The sequence below is a fragment of the Mus caroli genome, unplaced genomic scaffold (genome assembly GCF_978045245.1).
Source record: "Mus caroli unplaced genomic scaffold, Mus_caroli_1 scaffold_16, whole genome shotgun sequence".
In the NCBI taxonomy this organism is placed as follows: domain Eukaryota; kingdom Metazoa; phylum Chordata; class Mammalia; order Rodentia; family Muridae; genus Mus; species Mus caroli.
Window position 1 is genome coordinate 60,990,497 of NW_028227271.1, and position 20,173 is coordinate 61,010,669.

Below are 20,173 nucleotides of genomic sequence, written 5' to 3' on the forward strand. Positions count from 1 at the left end.
GCAGCAAATGTCTTTAAAGTAAAAGTGGCTCACCTAATCTATAGAAAAGAAACAGAAACAGTCTGGTTCCATCAATAGCTGTTGAGTATTTCCTCAAATAATTCATTTTATCTTTACATTAATCATGAAGTCACCTGCAGGGCAACGGACAAACTTACAGTGTTAGTTGGATCTTCTTGCAAAATCCGATCATACAGTTGTATAGCATCATCATATCTATTTAAAAAGAAAGATATATCAAGTAACATTACCTTAGATGTCACGGTACAGAAAAATACTAAGTAGGGCTTTAACTCATTCATAACTGCTAAGCAAGTCTCCTTACCTTCATTTAATGATAAAAGAATATTTAGCCTACTTTTTAAGAAAACAAAAATCATAAAGTATATACAGAAAAACCTTCCACAAAACCCACTAATTTCATGTACATACAATGGTAAAAACTAAAAACCAAAGCTAAAAAATAGGGTTTTTGTTTGTTTGTTTGTTCATTTTTGTTTTTTGTTTTTGTTTTGAGTTTTGAGACTGTGGCATTAAAGTCATAAACTACAGAGGAGAACACAGAAACACAATACATGACAAAAACTGAAGGTAGAAAAGAGGCCATCAGCTACATCTTGGAAATAAAGAGAAAAGACTTAAAAACAACAGCAACTTCAATACTGCAGACACACTGGCTTTACCAGACAGAATGAACATGAGTGCTATATGCACACATAGTCAGGCTCAATGGAGAAAGTTGACAAGATGCAAAACAGATGAGAGTTATAAACATATGGACCAACACTCACTTCTCTGTGTCTAATGATCAGGAAAACCCTAGGATGGGGACTTTAAAATGCCAAACAGCACGAACACATTCAAAACTCCTGGCAACCCAGGTAACACTAGTTGGCATTTCTCACTGTCTGTTACAGTGATGACATACACTGCCCACAGATGCAGGTAGACAAATCTAAAGGGTAATCGTAGTCTCCCATGGGCACTTCTCTCAGGAATTCAAATTGCTCATATTCAGTTTGATATCCATGATAATACCAAAACCTACTATTTCTTATTTTTGTCTTTTTTGTTTTCTTATATTGAAAGCAACTCAGCATAAAAGACAGAAAGCCAAGTCATTGTTATATTTTCCTTTACTTCTGCAATGCTATTGTCTATTTTCTATTTCTTATTTATTTTTACCCATCCTCTATGTTCTGCTATCATTCATAACAATAGTATAAGAGGCTCAAAAACTGTTCTTCAATAGACTATAATCAAATAGAATGTTTTTACAGATAAATACATGTGTTGTCATTTTTTAATAACCTAAAGTGCTTTGTTCATATTTTTTAGTAGATACCCACTTACTGGGCATATTAGTGGTTCATAACCTTTAACTGCCTCTTATCTCTAGCTTCAATCCTAGCCCAAAACTCCATCTCACCTTATACTGTAGCCACAATGAACTCTTAATTCTCCTAGACTTCCCTACAGATGTGCTTCAAATATTTCAACAAGGGTCTAAATGGGTCCCCGCCTGCGATTCAATTGAAACAAACCATCTCTTCTCTAGATTTCTAGGCTAAATGTATTTTTCAAAACAGATTTCTTTTTCTAAAAGGTTAAAAACGTGTGGTCTAAATGATGACCAAGCATTCCATGTACTCTGAGAGTCTATGCATGTGTATGTTTCCCTCAAAGTACAGGAATTAACAATTCCCTTTTTTTAGAGGAATAAAGCTGAGAAGACAATATTGATTTGTCAAATCAAAAACTAGAAAATGCTAGAATTGGAATAAAAACTCAGTTCTTCTAATAAAGCATGACCTAATTTCATTAGCCAGAAGTGGCAGAGGAATTATACTTCATGCCAAATGCTGCTTCCTAGAAGTATGGGTGGGATTTGTACTAAGAAGCACTCTGATGTCAAACAGAGCTCAAGAGCACAAAGCCCTTCTGCATCGGTGATGTACTATGGACACAGCTTCTGCATCTGCAGGTAGGATTACATTGTTCACTAGATATGTTTACCTTTCCATAGCTTCAAATCGCATGCCTGTTAACCGCTTAACTCTGTGACTACCAGGGAATTGTCTTCTTAATTCCTGAAGACAAAACTAAAAACATAATGGGTTAAACAAAATAACGACTTGAGCAACCACCATTACATCTTCAAAATAATCCATTAAAAATGGTCTAATGAGTTTCTAATGAGAGTTTCACTTAATATTTTATTGGTATGGGTATTTTATTCATTTAATTTGTGTTCATGATGCTAGAGAGTAAATCCAAAACCTTGTACAAGCTAGCCAAGCATCCCACAACTGAGTTTCAAGGCTAGTCTCATACTTAGAAAAGCATTCAAAACTTGCTACAGAAAGTACTCAGTACATGCCCCACAGCAAACCTTAACTACTTCCTAATTTATAACTCATAAAACAAATACAGAGTAAAATACAGTTAAAGTACTTACCAATGCCAAGTCATCCCGACCATAGTCTAGGGCTGCAATCATGACCTGCTCATATATGATCCAAACTAGAGGTATGAGATGAAAAAAAACCTGAATTTAATATACAAATTTCCCAAACAGAATTAATAAATTCCTCTACTCTAAAATATTTTAAAGATATTATTTGTTGCTCAAAATTAGTAATTATACCATTATTGGAAATAAAATATATTTAGAATTTATTTTTAATTACTTTATTTTTAGAATTATTTTATTTTTATTTATTCTATTTATATTTGTTTTAATATTATTTTATTTTTATTTATTATTTACTTTATTTATTTTAAAATTATTTTTAGAAATAAAGAACACTCCTCCATTGCTGGTGAGATTGCAAGCTGATATTACCACTCTGGAAATCAGTTTGGCAGTTCCTCAAAAAACTGGACATAATACTACCAAAGGATCCAACAATACCACTCCTGGGCATATACCTAGAAGATGCCCCAACATGTAATAAGGACACATGCTCCACTATGTTCATAGCAGCCATATTTATAATACCCAGAAGCTGGAAACAACCGGATGTCCCAAAACAGTGAAATGGATACAGAAAATGTGGTACATTTACACAATGGAGTACTACTCAGCTATTAAAAAGAATGAATTTATGAAATTCTTAGGCAAATGGATGAACTGGAGGATATCATCTTGAATGAGGTAACCCAATCACAAAAGAACACACATGATATACACTCACTGATAAGTAGATATTAGCCCCAAAGTTCAGAATACCCAAGATACAATTCATAAACCACATGAAACTCAAGAAGAAGGAAGACCAAAGTGTGGATACTTTGATCCTTCTTAGGAGGGGGAACAAAATAACCATGGAAGGAGTTACAGAAACAAAGTGTGGAGCAGAGACTGAAGACCATCCAGAGACTGCCCCACTTGGGGATCTATCCCATAAACAACCACCAAACCCAGACACCACTGTGGAAGCCAACAAAAGCTTGTTGACAGGAGCCTGATATAGCTGTCTCCTGAGAGGCTCTGCCAGACCCTGACAAATACAGAGGTAGATGCTCACAATCATCCATTGAACAGAACACAAAGTCCCCAATGAAGGAGCTAGAAAAAGTACCTAAGGAGCTGAAGGGGTTTGCAGCCCATAGGAGGAACAACAATATGAACTAACCCATACTCTCAGAGCTCCCTGGGACTAAACCATCAACCAAGAAAACACGTGATGGGACTCATGGCTCAAGCTGCATATGTAGAAAAGGATGGCCTATTTGGTCATCAATGGGCGGGAAGGCTCTTGGTCCTATAAAGGTTCTATGCCCCAGTATAAGGGAATGCCAGGGCCAAGAAGCAGGAGTGGGTGGGTTGGTGAGCAGGGGAGGGTATAGGGGTTTTCGGACGGGAAACCAGGAAAGGGGATAACATTTGAAATGTAAATAAAGAAAATATCTAATAAAAAAATAAAATAAAAAATTCTTAAGTTTAGACTTAAGAATACATCTTTATGCATATTCAGCAACATAAAATCTTCTAAAATCTTCTAAATTAAATATATACTAAATTCTAAAATTCTCCATGAAATACATTTTGACCAGATTAGAATATCATTCTGAAATATACATTGACCAAACATTTATCAGCTTTGTGAGCCTTTCAAACAATGCTTGTTTAATGGTTTTACTACTGCAGTGATTTCAGTAAGACTCCTCCACAGTCTCTGGCACTTGAAGACTTGGTCCCTAGTTGTCTGGGGAGGTCTAAGAGATGTGGCCTTGCTAGACAAGTCCATGTCTGGGGCAGGATTTGAGGCTTCAAAGCCTCTGTCTGCTTCATGATTATTGTCCAAGAAGTGAGTCTTCCACTTCCTGCTCCTGCCACCATTACGAACTGTAGCCTAGAACCATAAATCCAAATAAGCTGTTGTAGCTAGATAAAGACCATGGCTAAAAGCAATCTGGTGAAGAAGGGTTTATATCCTCTTACAGCTTTAAATTTATCATCCAAGAAGGTCAGAGCAGGAACAAAGGCAGAGGCAATGGAGGAGCACTGCTTATTGGCTAGCTCAGCCTGCCTTCTTTTATAACCTATGATCACCAGCCCAGAAGTAGCCCCGCCCACAGTGAACTGGGCCCTCCCATACACATCATCAGTCCAGAAAATGTACAGGGGCTTGCCCACAGGACAATCTGGTAGGAACATTTTCTCAGTTGAGAGCCTTCTTCCATAAAGACTCTAGCCGGTTTCAAGCTGACATAAAACTGGCCAGCTCAGACTTTTCTTTCTATTAGCTGTCACAGTCATGTTACCGTATCACAGTAATAGAAAAGTTAACTGATACAACTACCAACAACTATAAATCCTCCTTAAACTAAAGTACCATTCATTATATCTCCTGCAACAGAATGATGTAACTAACTTGTAAGAAAAATGTTAATAAAGATATATTAAAAAGAATAATCATAAATATGACATGCTGAGCCTACATAAATTACTGAAAACTTACTGTCATCCCCAAGCTTAGAAGCATAATCATTAATTAATTCTTCTCCAACTTCCATAATTTGTTCACTATTTCTTGAGTTTTCTTCTCGCCATTTTCTCATTTTATCTCGCATTTCTAAAAAAAAAAAAAGTAATAGTCAATTTCTTTACACATACACATATATGAACATATGATGGATGTCAAAATACTGAATAAATGAAATCAACTATTTACATAAGGAAATGAACTCTAATGTGTAGGAAAATCTGTGATATCACAACCATCTTTAAATGTAGAGAACATCATGCCATGGGTCTGTTACAATGCCCTCTATCACTTTGGGCTACTGTAGGCCTTAATTGGAGGGGTGAGGGGGTAATATAGACTACTTTGTAGGGTTTGTTAAAAGGCCAGAGATCATTTTTTAAATAATAATTTTAAAAAAGCATACAATTACATACAGGTAACTCAAAATATTCAATATATTCTTGCAATTTACTTAGGGCTATAATATTGCTCAATAATTTTCATAATACTGAGCTATCAACAACAAAGGGATATTCACCTCACATTTCCTTAACTAAATTGCCATGCAAGGAAGTAAACAAGAAAACAATAACAAAGGAAATCTTTGATTGAACTTAGGAGACAACATGAATGCCAGTAAGATCAATTGCATTGTTAGCTGCATTAGACCAACTCTGCAAATTACAATTCAGCAGGAAATTCTGAACTAAAAAACTCTATCCAGTCACAAAAGAACACACATGGTATGCACTCACTGATAAGTAGTTATTAGCCCAAAAGTTTGGAATACCCAAGATACAATTCACAGACCATATGAAGCTCAAGAAGAAAGAAGACCAAAGTATGGATGCTTCAGTGCTTCTTAGAAGAGGGAACAAAATACTCACAGAAGGAAATATGGAGACAAAGTGTGGAGCAGAGACTGAAGGAAAGGCCATCCAGAGAGAGACTGCCCAACCTGGGGATCCATCTCATATACAGTTGCCAAACCCAGACACTATTTCAGATGCCAAGAAGTGCTTGCTGACTTGAGCCTGATACGGCTGTTTCTTGAGAGGCTCTGCCAGAGCCTGACAAGTACAGAGGTGGATGCTCCCAGCCAACCATTGGACTGAGTGCGGGGATCCCCAATGGAGGAGTTGGAGAAGGTACTGAAGGAGCTGAGGGGGTTTGCAGCCCCAGGGAGGGAGCAACAGTATCAACAGGCCAGAACCCCCTGAGCTCCGAGGCTCTGGACCACCAACCAAAGAATACATATGGAGGGACCCATGGCTCTGGCTGTATGTGTGGCAGAGGATGGCCTTGTTCAACAACAGTGGGAGGAGAGGCCCTTGAGCCTGAGGGGGTTCCATGTCCCAGTGTAGTGGAATTCAGGGGCAGGAAGGCTGGAGTGTGTGTGTGGGGGAGCACCTTCATAGGAGCAAAGGAAGGGGGAATGGGATAGGGGGCTTCCAGAGGGGTGACATGGAATGGGGATAACATTTGAAATGAACATAAAGAAAATATCAAATAAAAAAAAAGGGGGGAGGTGGAGGAAGTGCTCTGACCTTGGGACCAGGTGAGAACACCATCTTGTATATGGGTCCCTAAGAAACCAGTCTGCACAGGAGAGCACACCAGTGGCAGATGCAAGATAGCTTCTGGGACAGGGTCACTTTTGGGCCTATATCTTCAGCCAGGAGGCAGAACTGAGCTCTAGACCTCTGCGCATTTTCCCTCCAGAGGAGGGTTGACCTCCAGAGAGGGCTCTGACCATGGGACCAGGTGAGAACGCCATCTTGTATCTTGGGTCCCTCAGAGACCAGTCTGCACAGAAGAACACACAGGCAGCAGAAGCAACATGGCTTCTGGGACAGGGTGCCTTAAGCAGACCTTCATCTTCAGCCAGGAGTCAGAGCTGAGCTCCAGACCTCTGGGCACCTTACTTGCAAGAGGAGAAATTGCCTGCAGAAAGTACTCTCACCACTGACACTCAGGAGAGAGTTGGACTCCCAAGAGTGCTGACAGAGGCTAACAGAATCACAGGAGGAACAAGCTCCAGCCAGGGACAGCTATAACAAATAACAACAGAGATTAACAGATGGCAAAAGACAAACATAAGAATGTTACTAACAGAAAAGAAGACCACTCAGAATCATCAGAACCCAGAACTCCCACCACAATCAGTCCTGGATAACCCAACACACCCGAAAAGCAAGGTTCAGATCTAAAATCATATCTCATGATACAGGTAGAAGATTGTAAGAAGGACATTAATAACTCACTTAAAGAAATACAGGAGAACACGGCAAAACAGGTACAAGGCCTTAAATAGGAAGCACAAAAATCCCTTAGAGAATTACAGGAAAACACTGCTAAACAGGTAGAAGCCCTTAAAGAAGAAACACAAAATTCCCTTAAAGAATTACAGGGAAACAGAACCAAACAGGTGATGGAATTGAAATACAACCATCCAAGATCTAAAAAGGGAAGTTGAAACAATAAAGAAAACCCAAAGGGAGACAACTCTGGAGATAGAAACCCTAGGAAAGATATCAGGAACCATAGATGCAAGCATCAGCAACAGAATACAAGAGATGGAAGAGAGAATCTCAGGTGCAGAAGATTCCATAGAGAACATCAGCACAACAATCAAAGAAAATGCAAAATGCAAAAAAGATCCTAACTCAAAACATCCAGGAAATCCAGGACACAATGAGAAGACCAAACTTAAGGATAATAGGTATAGATGAGAATGAAGATTTTCAACTCAAAGGGACAGCAAATATCTTCAACGAAATTATAGAAGAAAACTTCCCTAACCTAAAGAAAGAGATGCCCATGAACATTAAAGAAGCCTACAGAACTCCAAATAGCCTGGACCAGAAAAGACATTCTTCCCAACACACAATAATCAGAACAACAAATGCACTAAATGAGGATAGAATATTAAAAGGAGTTGGGGAAAAGATCAAGTAACATATAAAGGCACACATATTAGAATTACAACAGACATCTCACCAGAGTATGAAAGCCAGAAAATCCTGGACAGATGTTATACAGTCCCTAAGAGAACACAAATGCCAGCCCAGGCTGCAATACCCAGCAAAACTGTCAAATATCATAGATGGAGAAACCTAAGTATTCCATGACAAAACCAAATTCACACAATATCTTTCCACGAATCCAGCTGTTCAAAGGATAATAAAGGGAAAACACCAACACAAGGACAAAAATTACGCCCTAGAAAAAGCAAGAAAGTAACCCTTCAACAAACCTAAAAGAAGACAGCAACAAGAACACAATTCCAATGTTAACAAAATAATAGGAAGCAACAATTACTTTTCCTTAATATCTCTTAATATCAATGGACTCAATCACCCAATAAAAAGGCATAGATTAACAGTCTGGCTACACAAACAGGACCCAACATTTTGCTGCTTATAGGAAACCCACCTCAGGGAAAAAGACAAACACTACCTCAGAGTGAAAGACTGGAAAACAATTTTCCAAGCAAATGGTCTGAAGAAACAAGCTGGAGTAGCCATTCTAATATCAAATAAAATGGTCTTCCAACCCAAAGTTATCCAAAAAAAGAACACCCCCCCCCAAAAAAAAAAACAAGGAGGGGCACTTCATACACTTCATACTCATCAAAGATAAAATCTTCCAAGATGAACTCTCAATTCTGAATATCCATGCTCCAAATGCAAGGGCAGCCACATTCATTAAAGAAACTTTAGTAAAAGCTCAAAGCACACATTGCACCTCACACAATAATAGTGGGAGACTTCAACACCCAGCTCTCATCAATGGTCAGATCCTAGAAACAGAAACTAAACAGAGACACATGGAAACTAACAGAAGTTATGAAACAAATGGACTTAACAGACATCTACACAACATTTTATCCTAAAACAAAAGGATATACCTTCTTCTCAGTACCTCATGGTACCTTTTCCAAAATTGACCATATAATTGGTCACAAAACAGGCCTCAACAGATACAAAAATATTGAAATTATCCCATTCATCCTATCAGATCACGGTGGACTAAGGCTGATCTTCAATCACACAAATAATAGAAAGCCAACATTCATGTGGAAGCTGAACAACACTCTACTCAATGATACCTTGGTCAAGGAAGAAACTAAGAAAGTAAAGACTCTTTAGAGTTTAATGAAAATTAAGCCACAACATACCCAAACTTATGGAACACAATGAAAATGGTCCTAAGAGGAAAACTCATAGCTCTGAGTGCCTCCAAACAGAAACTAGAAAGAGCATACACTAGCAGCTTGACAGCACACCTTCAAGCTCTAGAACAAAAGGAAGCAAATTCACCCAAGAGGAATAGATGGCAGGAAATAATCAAACTCAGGGGTGAAATCAACCAAGTGGAAACAAAAAGAACTATTCAAAGAATCAACCTAACCAGGAGCTGGTTCTTTGAGAAAATCAACAAGATAGATAAACACTTAGCCAGACTAACTAGAGGGCACAGGGAGAGTATTCTAATTAACAAAATCAGAAATGAAAAGGGAGATATACGAACAGAACCTGAGGAAATCCAAAGCATCATCAGATCCTACTACAACAGGCTATACTCAACAAAACTGGAAAACCTGGATGATATGGACAAATTTCTAGACAGATACCAGATACCAAAATTAAATCAGGATCAGATTGATGATCTAAACAGTCCCATATCTCCTAAAGAAATAGAAGCAGTCATTAATAGTCTCCCAACCAAAAAAAAAAGTCCAGGACCAGATGGGTTCAGTACAGAATTCTATCAAACCTTCAAAGAAGACCTAATTCCAATACTCCTCAAATTAATCCACAAAATAGAAGCAGAAGGTACTCTGCCCAATTCATTCTATGAAGCCACAATTACTCTGATACCTAAACCACAGAAAGACCCAACAAAGAAAGAGAACTTCAGACCAATTTCCCTTACGAATATCAATGCAAAAATATTCAGTAAAATTCTCACTAACCAAATCCAAGAACACATCAAAATGATCATCCATCTTGATAAAGTAGGCTTCATTCCAAGGATTCAGGGACAGATTAATATATAGAAATCCATCAACGTAATCCACTATATAAACAGACTCAAAGACAAAAATCACATGATCATCTCGTTAGATGCTGAGAAAGCATTTGACAAAATCCAACACCCCTTCATAATAAAAGTCTTAGAAAGATCAGGAATTCAAGGCCCATACCTAACATAATAAAAGCAATATACAGCAAACCAGTAGCCAGCATCAAACTAAATGGAGAGAAACGTGAAGCAACCCCACTAAAATCAGGGACTACACAAGGTTGCCCAATTTCTCCCTACCTATTAAGTATAGCACTGGAAGTCCTAGCCAGAGTAATTAGACAACAAAAGGAGATCAAGGGGATGCAAATTGGAAAGGAAGAAGTCAAAATATTACTATTTGCAGATGATATGATAGTATATATAAGTGACCCTAAAAATTCCATCAGAGAACTCCTAAACCTGATAAACAGCTTCAGTGAAGTAGCTGGATATAAAGTTAACTCAAACAAATCCGTGGCCTTTTTCTACACAATGATAAATAGGCTGAGAAAGAAATTAGGGAAACAACACCCTTCACCATAGTCACAAATAATATAAAATGCCTTGTGTAACTCTAACTAAAGAAGTGAGGGATCTGTATGATAGGAACTTCAAGTCTCTGAAGAAAAAAAATCGAAGATCTCAGAAGATGGAAACATCTCCCATGCATGGATGGGCAGGATTAATATAGTCAAAATGGCTATCTTGATGAAAACAATCTACAGATTCAATATTCCATCAAAATTCCAACTCAATTCTTCACCGAGTTAGAAAGGGCAATTTGCAAATTCATCTGGAATAACAAAAAACCCAGGATAGCAAAGGGCGCACACCTTTAATCCCAACACTTGGGAGGCGGAGGCAGGCGAATTTTTGAGTTCAAGGCCAGCCTGGTCTACAGAGTGAGTTACAGGACCCCCATGACTACACAGAGAAACTCTGTCTCGAAAACAAAAAACAAAAAACAAAAAACAAAAAACAACAAAAAAAAGAAAAACAAAAATACCTATTCTCAACAATAAAAGAACCTCTGGTGGAATCACCATGCCTGACCTCAAGCTGTAACTACAGAGCAATTGTTATGAAAATTGCATGGTACTGGTACAATGACAGACAGGTAGATCAATGGAATATAACTGAAGACACAGAAATGAACCCACACACCTATAGTCACTTGATCTCTGCAAGGGAGCTAAAACCATCCAGTGGATAAAAGACAGCATTTTCAACAAATGGTGCTGGCTCAACTGGCAGTTATCATGTAGAAGACTGTGAATTGATCCATTCTTATCTCCTTGTACTATGCTCAAGTCTAAGTGGATCAAGGAACTCCACATAAAACCAGAGACACTGAAACTTATAGAGGAGAAAGTGGGGAAATGCCTCGAAGATATGGGCACAGGGGAAAAATTTCTGAACAGAACAGCAATGGCTTGTGATATAAGATCGAGAATCAACAAATGGGACCTCATAAAACTGCAAAGGTTCTTCTATAAGGCAAAAGACACTGTCAATAAAACAAAAAGGCCACCAACAGATTGGGAAAGGATCTTTACCAATCCTCAATCAGACAGGGGACTAATATTCAATATATATAAAGAACTCAAGAAGAAGGATTCCAGAAAATCAAATAACCCTATTAAAAAATGGGGTACAGAGCTAAACAAAGAATTCTCACCTGAGGAATAACGAATGGCTGAGAAGCACCTGAAAAGATGATCAACATCCTTGATCATCAGGGAAATGCAAATCAAAACAACCCTGAGATTCCATCTCACACCAGTCAGAATGGCTAAGATCAAAAATTCAGGTAATAGCAGATGCTGGTGAGGTTGTGGAGAAAAAGGAACACTCCTCCATTGTTAGTGGGATTACAAGCTGGTAAAACCACTCTGGAAATCAGTATGGAGGTTCCTCAGAAAATTGAACATAGTATTACTGGAAGATCCAGCAATACCTCTCTTGGGCATATATCCAGAAGATGTTCCAACTTGTAATAAGGACACATGATCCACTATGTTCATAGCAGCCTTATTTATAATAGCCAGAAGCTGGAAAGAACCCTGATGTCCCTGAAAAGAGGAATGGATACAAAAAATGTGGTACATTTACACAATAGAGTACTACTCAGCAATTAAAAACAATGAATTTATGAAATTCTTAGGCAAATAGATGGATCTGGAGGATATCATCCTGAGTGAGGTAACCAGTCACAAAAGAACACACATGATATACAGTCACTGATAAGTAGGTATTAACCCAGAAACTTAGAATATCCAAGATACAACTTGCAAAACACATGAAACTCAAGAAGAAATACCAAAGTGTGGATACTTAGTTCCTTCTTAGAATGGGGAACAAAATACCCATGGAGAGAATTACAGAGACTAAGTTCAGAGCTGAGGCAGAAGAAAGGACCATCCAGAGACTGCCCCACTTGGGGACCCATCCCATAAACAACCACCAAACCCAGACTCTATTGCATATGCCAGCAAGATTTAGCTCACGGGACCCTGATATAGCTATCTCTTGAGAGGCTATGCCAGTGCCTGGCAAATACAGAAGTGGATGCTCACAGTCATCTATTGCATGGAACACAGGGCCCCTAATGAAGGAGCTAGAGAAAGTAACCAAGTAGCTAAAGGGGTTTACAACCCTCTAGGAGGATCAACAATATGAACTAACCAGTACACCCCAGAACTGTGTCTCTAGTTGCATATGTAGCAGAGGATGGCCTAGTTGGCCATCAATGGGAGGAGAGGACCTTGGTCTTGTGAAGATCATATGCCCCAGTACAGGGAAATGCCAAGGCCAGGAAGCAGGAGTGGGTGGGTTGGGAGGGCAGGGGGAGGGTATAGGGGACTTTCGAGATAGTACTTGAAATGTAAATGAAGAAAATATCTAATAAAAAAAAAAACTCTACTTTGGTTTAAATGCCTCATGGGTTGAAAATTTGATTCTGAATACAACCATATTGAACCTTTAAGGTATTATCAGATCCTTATGGCTTCTGTCCTACTGAATGGATCAATATCCTTATCACAGGAGTGAGCAGAGAGGAGTATTAGTTATCTCTTATGTGTTAATTATGACAAAAGAGAAGAGGGTTCCTGTTTTTGTTTTTTTTGTTTGTTTGTTTGTTTGGTTGGTTGGTTGGTTTGTTTTGTTTTGTTTTTGTTTTTGTTTTTAAGAAAAATGAATTCAGCCCCTTATGTCTAACCTGTGCACAGCCTTTGTTCTTCCCCCAGAGAACCAGAATGCCTTCCCCAGAACCACTGGCCAAAAATAGGTAGTAAATAAATAATAAAATAAAATAAAAATCCCAGTCTGGAGAACTAAGATCTGAAAATCTTAGTTCATAAGATTTTATACGGTTTATAATAATAAAAACCAAAACCAAAGTATTTTAAAAGCATGTTTAATCTGATTCCTTTTACACAATATTACAGGATAAATGTTTGTGATTTTTCAAGTTAATTAAAAACTAAACTAAAACTCCCAAGACCTTAAGTGGCAAACGGGCCATTGGAAGGCAGTCGATCAGTGCTCTCACAAGATGTAAAAGGCTCTGTCTTCTCTGCTTTATGCCATTAGTTGTCTATTCCTTGCTAGACACTGGATCTGCCAGGACCTGCCTCTCCACTTCCTATCCTCTGGAACCATATGGAGACAATGTATGATTTAAGACATCCACTGCAGTGTATTTGTCTATTGACCTGAATTAAGACAGACAGCTAAGGTACAATTAAGTATCTACCTTAGAACATACATCTTTCTTATTTTCATCTGCACACACAGATCAAGATTGGAAATGCAATACTCAAACATCTGCTCTTCAAATCTCAACATTGACATTTTCTACAATCACTTTGCATTTCAACATTCTCATCTACCAAGTGAAGATTAAAAAATAATAGTCATATAATTTGGCTACCGTATGAGCATTATTGTGTGTGCTGAAAACAGAAATTTTTGTTCGTTTGTATGCATGTTGCTACTTTGATGATTCTTCCTCAGTCAGCCTCTATTCAATAATAACCCCAAACACTATTAGTCTTGTTCTAACTACACTATCTCTGGCTTGTTCTTCACTTTGCATTTATAGCAGAAAATTTAAATTTGAGTCAAGAAACTACCACCTTATGGCCAAAATTTGTAGCCAATTGTTTTGCAAGCCAACTTTTATTAGAACCTACGTTTAGGGAGGTTGGTTTTCTGTGCTGTAATGTTACAGGAAGAGCCAATACAAGCCAAATAATACACAAAGCTGCTGACATTTAGAACATTTAGATAGAAATACTTGCTATCAGGTTCTTCTTTATTAAAAGAAAATATGCTGATGCGTGTCTCTAGGCACTAAGAAGCAGAATGACAAGGGATGTAGCTGGAGAACTAGTATTAAATCAACTTCCTCAACCTGAAAGTGGTGATTTGGGACTTATCACTGAACATTTCTACCACTTTGGTTATTAAATACACAGGGTTAGAAGCTTTAACAGGCTCTTATGAAACTTAAATACAGCAAAACCGAGAGCCCAGGTTTGGACAGTGCTGTGGTTTGGACTTTTCTTTTACTTCTAAGTCGATTTAAATTAATAGCCCTTGTGAATTCCTCATAAGCACTGCTACAGTCTTTCAGCCAAATTCATACATACGCTGCCCCCATTTATGTAGTCTGAGTTTAGGACTCCTACTATCGAGTAATTTATAGAAAGCATTCTAGTAAACATAAAGCAGTACGAAAGGTTAGGCTACCTTAAGTAAGCAAAATAAGGGAAAATCTCTGGCTAGAAATAAAAATTGGGGAGCATTCCTCCTTTGAGTATACTTCTTGTTAAAGCTGTTCCCCAAAGGCAGCATGCTCTTCAAATCCAAGCTCATTTTATTGTATACTTCAAAGGTAAGCTACTCATCACTCTCTGTATGCTATTAACTTCTGTCTTTGTACTAAGGGTAATAGCAATAGGAGAGGTTACCAAGGGGCTATCCTGTTCATTTTTCCCTAAGGACTAGGTCTCACTGTGCTAAGACACCTGAACCTCAAGAAATAAGGAAATAGCCTGCTTCCTACTCTTGTTTCTTTTGTACAAAACTCCTTTCTCCCTGTATTTCCTCCATTCCAATATAAATACTCAAAGACCATTTACAGATTCACTTATATGAATCAATATATACCTTCTAACAATTATTCATAGTCCCAAAATTTGGAACACCAAATCAGTGATAATGAAATTGCCATGGCTCTTAATGGATGGGGTGGGTACTAAATTTGAAGGCAACATGTAAGTTATTACAATGTATAGAAACTTCAGTAGAAGTGTTCTTCCAGCTATGTATGGCAGTGCACTAGTGAGATGCGAAGTCAATCTAATGTGTTCCAGCACTTGGCAGCAAATGGATGCAGAGAACCCATCAAAAGAACAGTGTGAAAAAAATGAAGTAAACATAGAAATCACTATTCAGAAACAAAAACAAGGGGCAGGGGGGAAAGACAATTCACCTGATACAGGGCTTACTGCAGAAGGATATAAAGACCTTAGTTCCAATCCCTAGAACCACTGCAAAAACCTGGACATGGAGACACTCTCCCTCAGTTATAAAAACACAGAGAAGTGGATCCTGGAGACCCACTGGCCAATCAGTCCAGCCAATGAGTGAGTTCAAGATATAGTGGGAAAAACTGTTTTGTAAAATTAGGTAGAAATCAATAGACAAACACCTGGCAGGAACTTATGACATCTACATACATACACACACATACATACAAAAAGAAAAAAAATCAAAATATTACAAAGAGGGAGTTATTTGTAATGGCAAATATACCAGATGTATAAAATATAAACATTTGAACTGGCACAAGGTGTTCCTAGCACCTCAAAGAAAAAGTAAGATACAGAAACCAAACTGTTGATACTTATACAGTGCAGTGCCTATACCCCAGTCTCAGAGAAAATTCCAAAAATGTGGCTGAAAAGTTGAGAGTCAGCAAACCATAATGTTAGCTATGAGACTATGTCTTCTAGATATGAGAGGGAAGCTGCATCCATGAACTGTCAAAATGGTGGCTTCTTAAGGTATGAAGTAAAAAGGGAGGAATACAAACAAAATTCTCTACAGTATCTTAAAAACTCATTTCACATCTATTATGCTAGGCTCTGCACAAGGCACCCTATCCAGCCATGCCTAAATATATATTCTCAAGAAACTTGACTAATTTCCTTACAAGTCTAAATTCTAAATATTCTACTTAACAAATGCTTTCAACTGGCTTATGAAATGAACATTTTATTTGTTTATATCATCTATTTGAGACTTAAAAGAGTGTTAAACTTACTAAAGTCTTTTATATGCATTCCTATTACAAAAATTACAGGGTCTCGGGAGATGCTCAATGGTTAAGAGCTCTTGTTGGGTAAGAGTCCTTGTTTTGCAAGCATAAGATCCTGAGTTGAATCCCTTGCAAAACATAAAGAGCCCTGCTTAGCTCTAACCCCAGCACTAGGAAAGAAGTCAGGGGAGGAGATATTGCTCACTGGTGTTTGCAGTCTTCTAGCCTGGCTTCAGGTTTAGTGATAAACCCCGCCTCAAATAAAGAGTATACAGCAAGATATATAACTCCCTCTCCTGGCATCTTTGTGCCTATGCACACCCACACTCTCATGTATGACATGTAACAAACACCACACAAAGAGACATATATATGCACACACACAGACACCCCACACATACACACTCTATAGTGTTCTTTGGATCCATTTATGATGCTAATGGAGGTCCTAAGGATACAGCTGACTCTGTCTGTCCACCATATCCAAACAAAGCTCCATCTGAGTGTCATCTCATCAACCATCCATATTCTCATCAAACAGGTTTTCAGGAAAATTAAGCCTTCATTTTACAATAAGGAAACTGTGTCCTAGTCACTGGGGTGCCCAGGTTCACATAAGATAGTGGCCAGAAAGCTAGAAAAAGCATGGACAACTTATTAGTGTTGGTTGTAAACACTCTGAATAATTCAGTCCATTAGTAAATTGTTTCTTCACTGTGCCAAGCACTAGTTACATAAAAATGAGCAAAGTAGGCCTAGTTTCTTTCATTCTAACAGAGAAAAAATTTTGAGGTAACAGAAGCAAGCAAGTGCTTCAATAGAAAGAAAGCACACAATCCAGGAGGTTTTGTTCCATTCAGTTGCTTGAGATTTTCATTTTCATGTTTTCTCCTCTTTACTTCTCTTGTAAATATGGTGGCAGGGGTGAGAAGATGCGTGCTTAAGGGTACAGCAACCTGTAACTTTTGAGCACGATTCTGAGAGACTAACATTTAAGAGTGAGGAGAGAGGCTATGAGGGGAGAACTCTGTTGATGGAAGGAATCACTTGTGCCAACGGTGAAGACAAGTGCATGCCAATTTAGGCAATCTAGGAAAGACAAGCTGAGCCAGCTCAGAGTTGGGACAGGCAGTGGCTCCAGCTAGATGCCATCGAGAGCCAGATCATTCAGCAGAGTGACATAATAATCCCAGCACTCAGGAGGCAGAGGCAGGTGGATTTCTGAGTTCGAGGCCAGCCTGGTCTACCGAGTGAGTTCCCAGGACAGCCAGGACTATACAGAGAAACTCTGTCTTGAAAAACAAAAATAAAAAACAAACAAAAAAACTATCAGCCAACAACAAAATCTTTTCTCTCAGGTTAGAAGCTTACTGACCACTTTAAAAATAATTTCTTCTTTCGTTGCTCAACAAATTGCACAGCAGTCACTATTCCAAATCTAGTTATATCGCTATACCTTAGAATGCCCACAGGACAGCATGAAGCTACACATAATCGTTTTGCTTGCCAATAGTAACATAATCTTTGTCTCTTGATTGTACACATTAACAGATTTTAAAAGCTATCCTTCACACACCTTAAAAATATCACTTTTCAACAATCTTAAGGTATTTATAACATGTTTAAAAGCAGTGAAAGGAACACCTACTAACCTATCTACTTTACAGTGGGAGGGTATGTGTTGACATGAACTTTTTAAAAATGAATTGACAGGTCTGTTGTTCCATTAAACTGTAAACTCTTTGAACATTTGTCTTATATGACATAAAGAACTAGGACTAGGATTTTATTCAATATAAAATCTTTACCTTCTAATACTATTTGAGATTTATTTGCATTCAAACAATTCATGTAAATTTCACTCTACATGTTAAAGATCCTACAAAAGTATTCAATGGGCAAATTAGCTACTGAAGTACACTGTACTGTGCCAACTGCTGGGGATCTGGACAGAAATCTCATGCTTTTAAAAACATTTATTTTCTTAAGCATGACTCCCACCAACGTTTTTTGAAAGAGATAACAGCTCATACAGAACTGATCCCAAGATTTAAATATTTTATTTAAAGATTCTCCACTCTTGGTCAATCAGACAGGATAAGACTATCACATGTGAACACATACCTCCAATTTAACCAGTTACAATCTCCTTCAGAAAATGAATTAGTTGGCAGAAAGTAAGTAAGAAGCTACATTGTATGTGCTTTAAATAGGACTGGCCAAGGAAGTTAAAATGGAGAGTTTCTAAACCCATGGAAAGTGCATGTTGAAGAAACAGATCCCACTGCACTTATTTCTTGGCTTCAACACATTGATCCCGCCTCCTCGCCTCCCAGAAACCACATGCTGTGTGACAGTCGCAGCCCCGCGTCCCTCCTGCCTCCTAAACAGAAGATAACAAAACCGGTGCGCAGGGAGGCAGGTGGATCGGTGTACGGGCCAGCAATCGCGACATGGTACGCCGCAGATTGTGGCCGGGCCCAGGAAAGAACCAGCCACAGTGTCCACTCGGTTCGGGCAGTTCAGAAAGAGCTGCCCGACGGAGGACACAACCGGGTACGAATCTCTCCGGGGATTCTGGGTAATTCTGAACCATTTCCCAGGGCTTTGGGTCTTCCTGCACCCTCCCCGCCCAAAATTACCTTCCCAAGTCACATCATAACGCTCAGTGACCTTCGCCATCTTCCTAGAACCCGGAGGCGGTGAGGAGAGAGGGCGGGGAGACGCAGCACTTCACCCGCGACCGGGAAGTGGCAAATGACGAGGCCAGTTTTTATTGGTCGATAGCGGGGAGTGGCCGGAATCTTCCTCTCATTTGTAAGCCACTCAAGGGGAGAGAGGGCGGAGCCAGAGAGGTCTGAGTGGCCAGACTAGTGGGAAGAAGCCGGAGAGGCGGGGCCGGAGGGCGGGGCCGGAGGGCGGGGCCGGAGGGCGGGGCCGGAGGGCGGGGCCGGAGGGCGGGGCGGGGCCAGCGGGGACCTGAGGGAGCTGCTGAGGAAGGAGTCTGTGACAGACAGCTGAGGCTGAGGTTCTTGGGCTGAGGTAACTTTCTACTTTTACTGCGAGTTTAGATAACTATCTACTTTTCCTGCGATTTTATCAAATGTAATATCTTTAGTGTCTGCCGCTCCAGGTTTTTTCATTTTCCTTTAGTAAGACTCATTCAATTCTTTCACAGTTCTCAATGATATCTCAGTCTTAATGAAGTATCATTGACAAAAGTATATATATATATTTAAGGTGTATAGGGTAACGATTTGAGATTATTACTACAATTAATTAACTTATCTATCTCCTCAAATAGTTACCATGTTGGAAGGTAAAGAACTCCTAATAGCTTTTACCAAAATAACAAATATACGATGTGATACTATTGTTGACTAAAATCTCCATATAAACAAAAAAGATTCTCCTCAGACTAAGCAGACTTAAAAAAACATTTCATTCAAAACAATATTAAATGCTTCAGTCAAATTCATACCAATGCTCTGATAAAACGGAGCAGTGTAAATATTATCCCATACTGTTTCTTTCTCTTTTTTGCTTTTCCTCCATCCTTCTCTATTTATCTATATCTATCTCTATGTCTACCTCTATCTCTCCTTTTCCCCTTTCTCTTTTCTTATACCCATTCCTCTTACTTTTCCATTTCTGAAAGCTCAAAGGCAGACCTACTTTAAACTTACGTCTTCATTTTAGTCTATCATTAACCAAATGGCCCACACATCCCCCCCCATTTTTGCTTTTACTCAATTATTTAAAATCCTATGTGGGCCAATCTCCTCTACTTCCAGTCTAACAG

At 38.7% G+C, this 20,173-nt stretch overlaps 1 protein-coding gene across 2 annotated transcripts in view; it reads right to left on the reverse strand.

Annotated features, from left to right (window-relative positions):
- The window catches only part of Emc2 (ER membrane protein complex subunit 2), a 42,335-nt gene extending 23,201 nt beyond the window's left edge, over positions 1-19,134 (reverse strand). Inside the window, exons 1-6 of one of the 2 annotated variants that reach the window (XM_085831802.1) lie at positions 19,014-19,122; positions 11,722-12,115; positions 4,968-5,081; positions 2,459-2,523; positions 2,017-2,102; positions 159-216 (exon numbers count right to left, since the gene is read on the reverse strand). In XM_085831802.1, coding sequence (XP_085687928.1) covers positions 159-216; positions 2,017-2,102; positions 2,459-2,523; positions 4,968-5,081; positions 11,722-11,779 — 381 coding nt within the window. In that variant the 5' untranslated portion in view covers positions 11,780-12,115; positions 19,014-19,122. Of the gene's footprint in view, positions 1-158; positions 217-2,016; positions 2,103-2,458; positions 2,524-4,967; positions 5,082-11,721; positions 12,116-19,013 lie in introns of both variants that reach the window. The other variant, XM_021183371.3, reaches the window with a different exon arrangement.
- Positions 19,135-20,173: the final 1,039 nt, after the last annotated feature.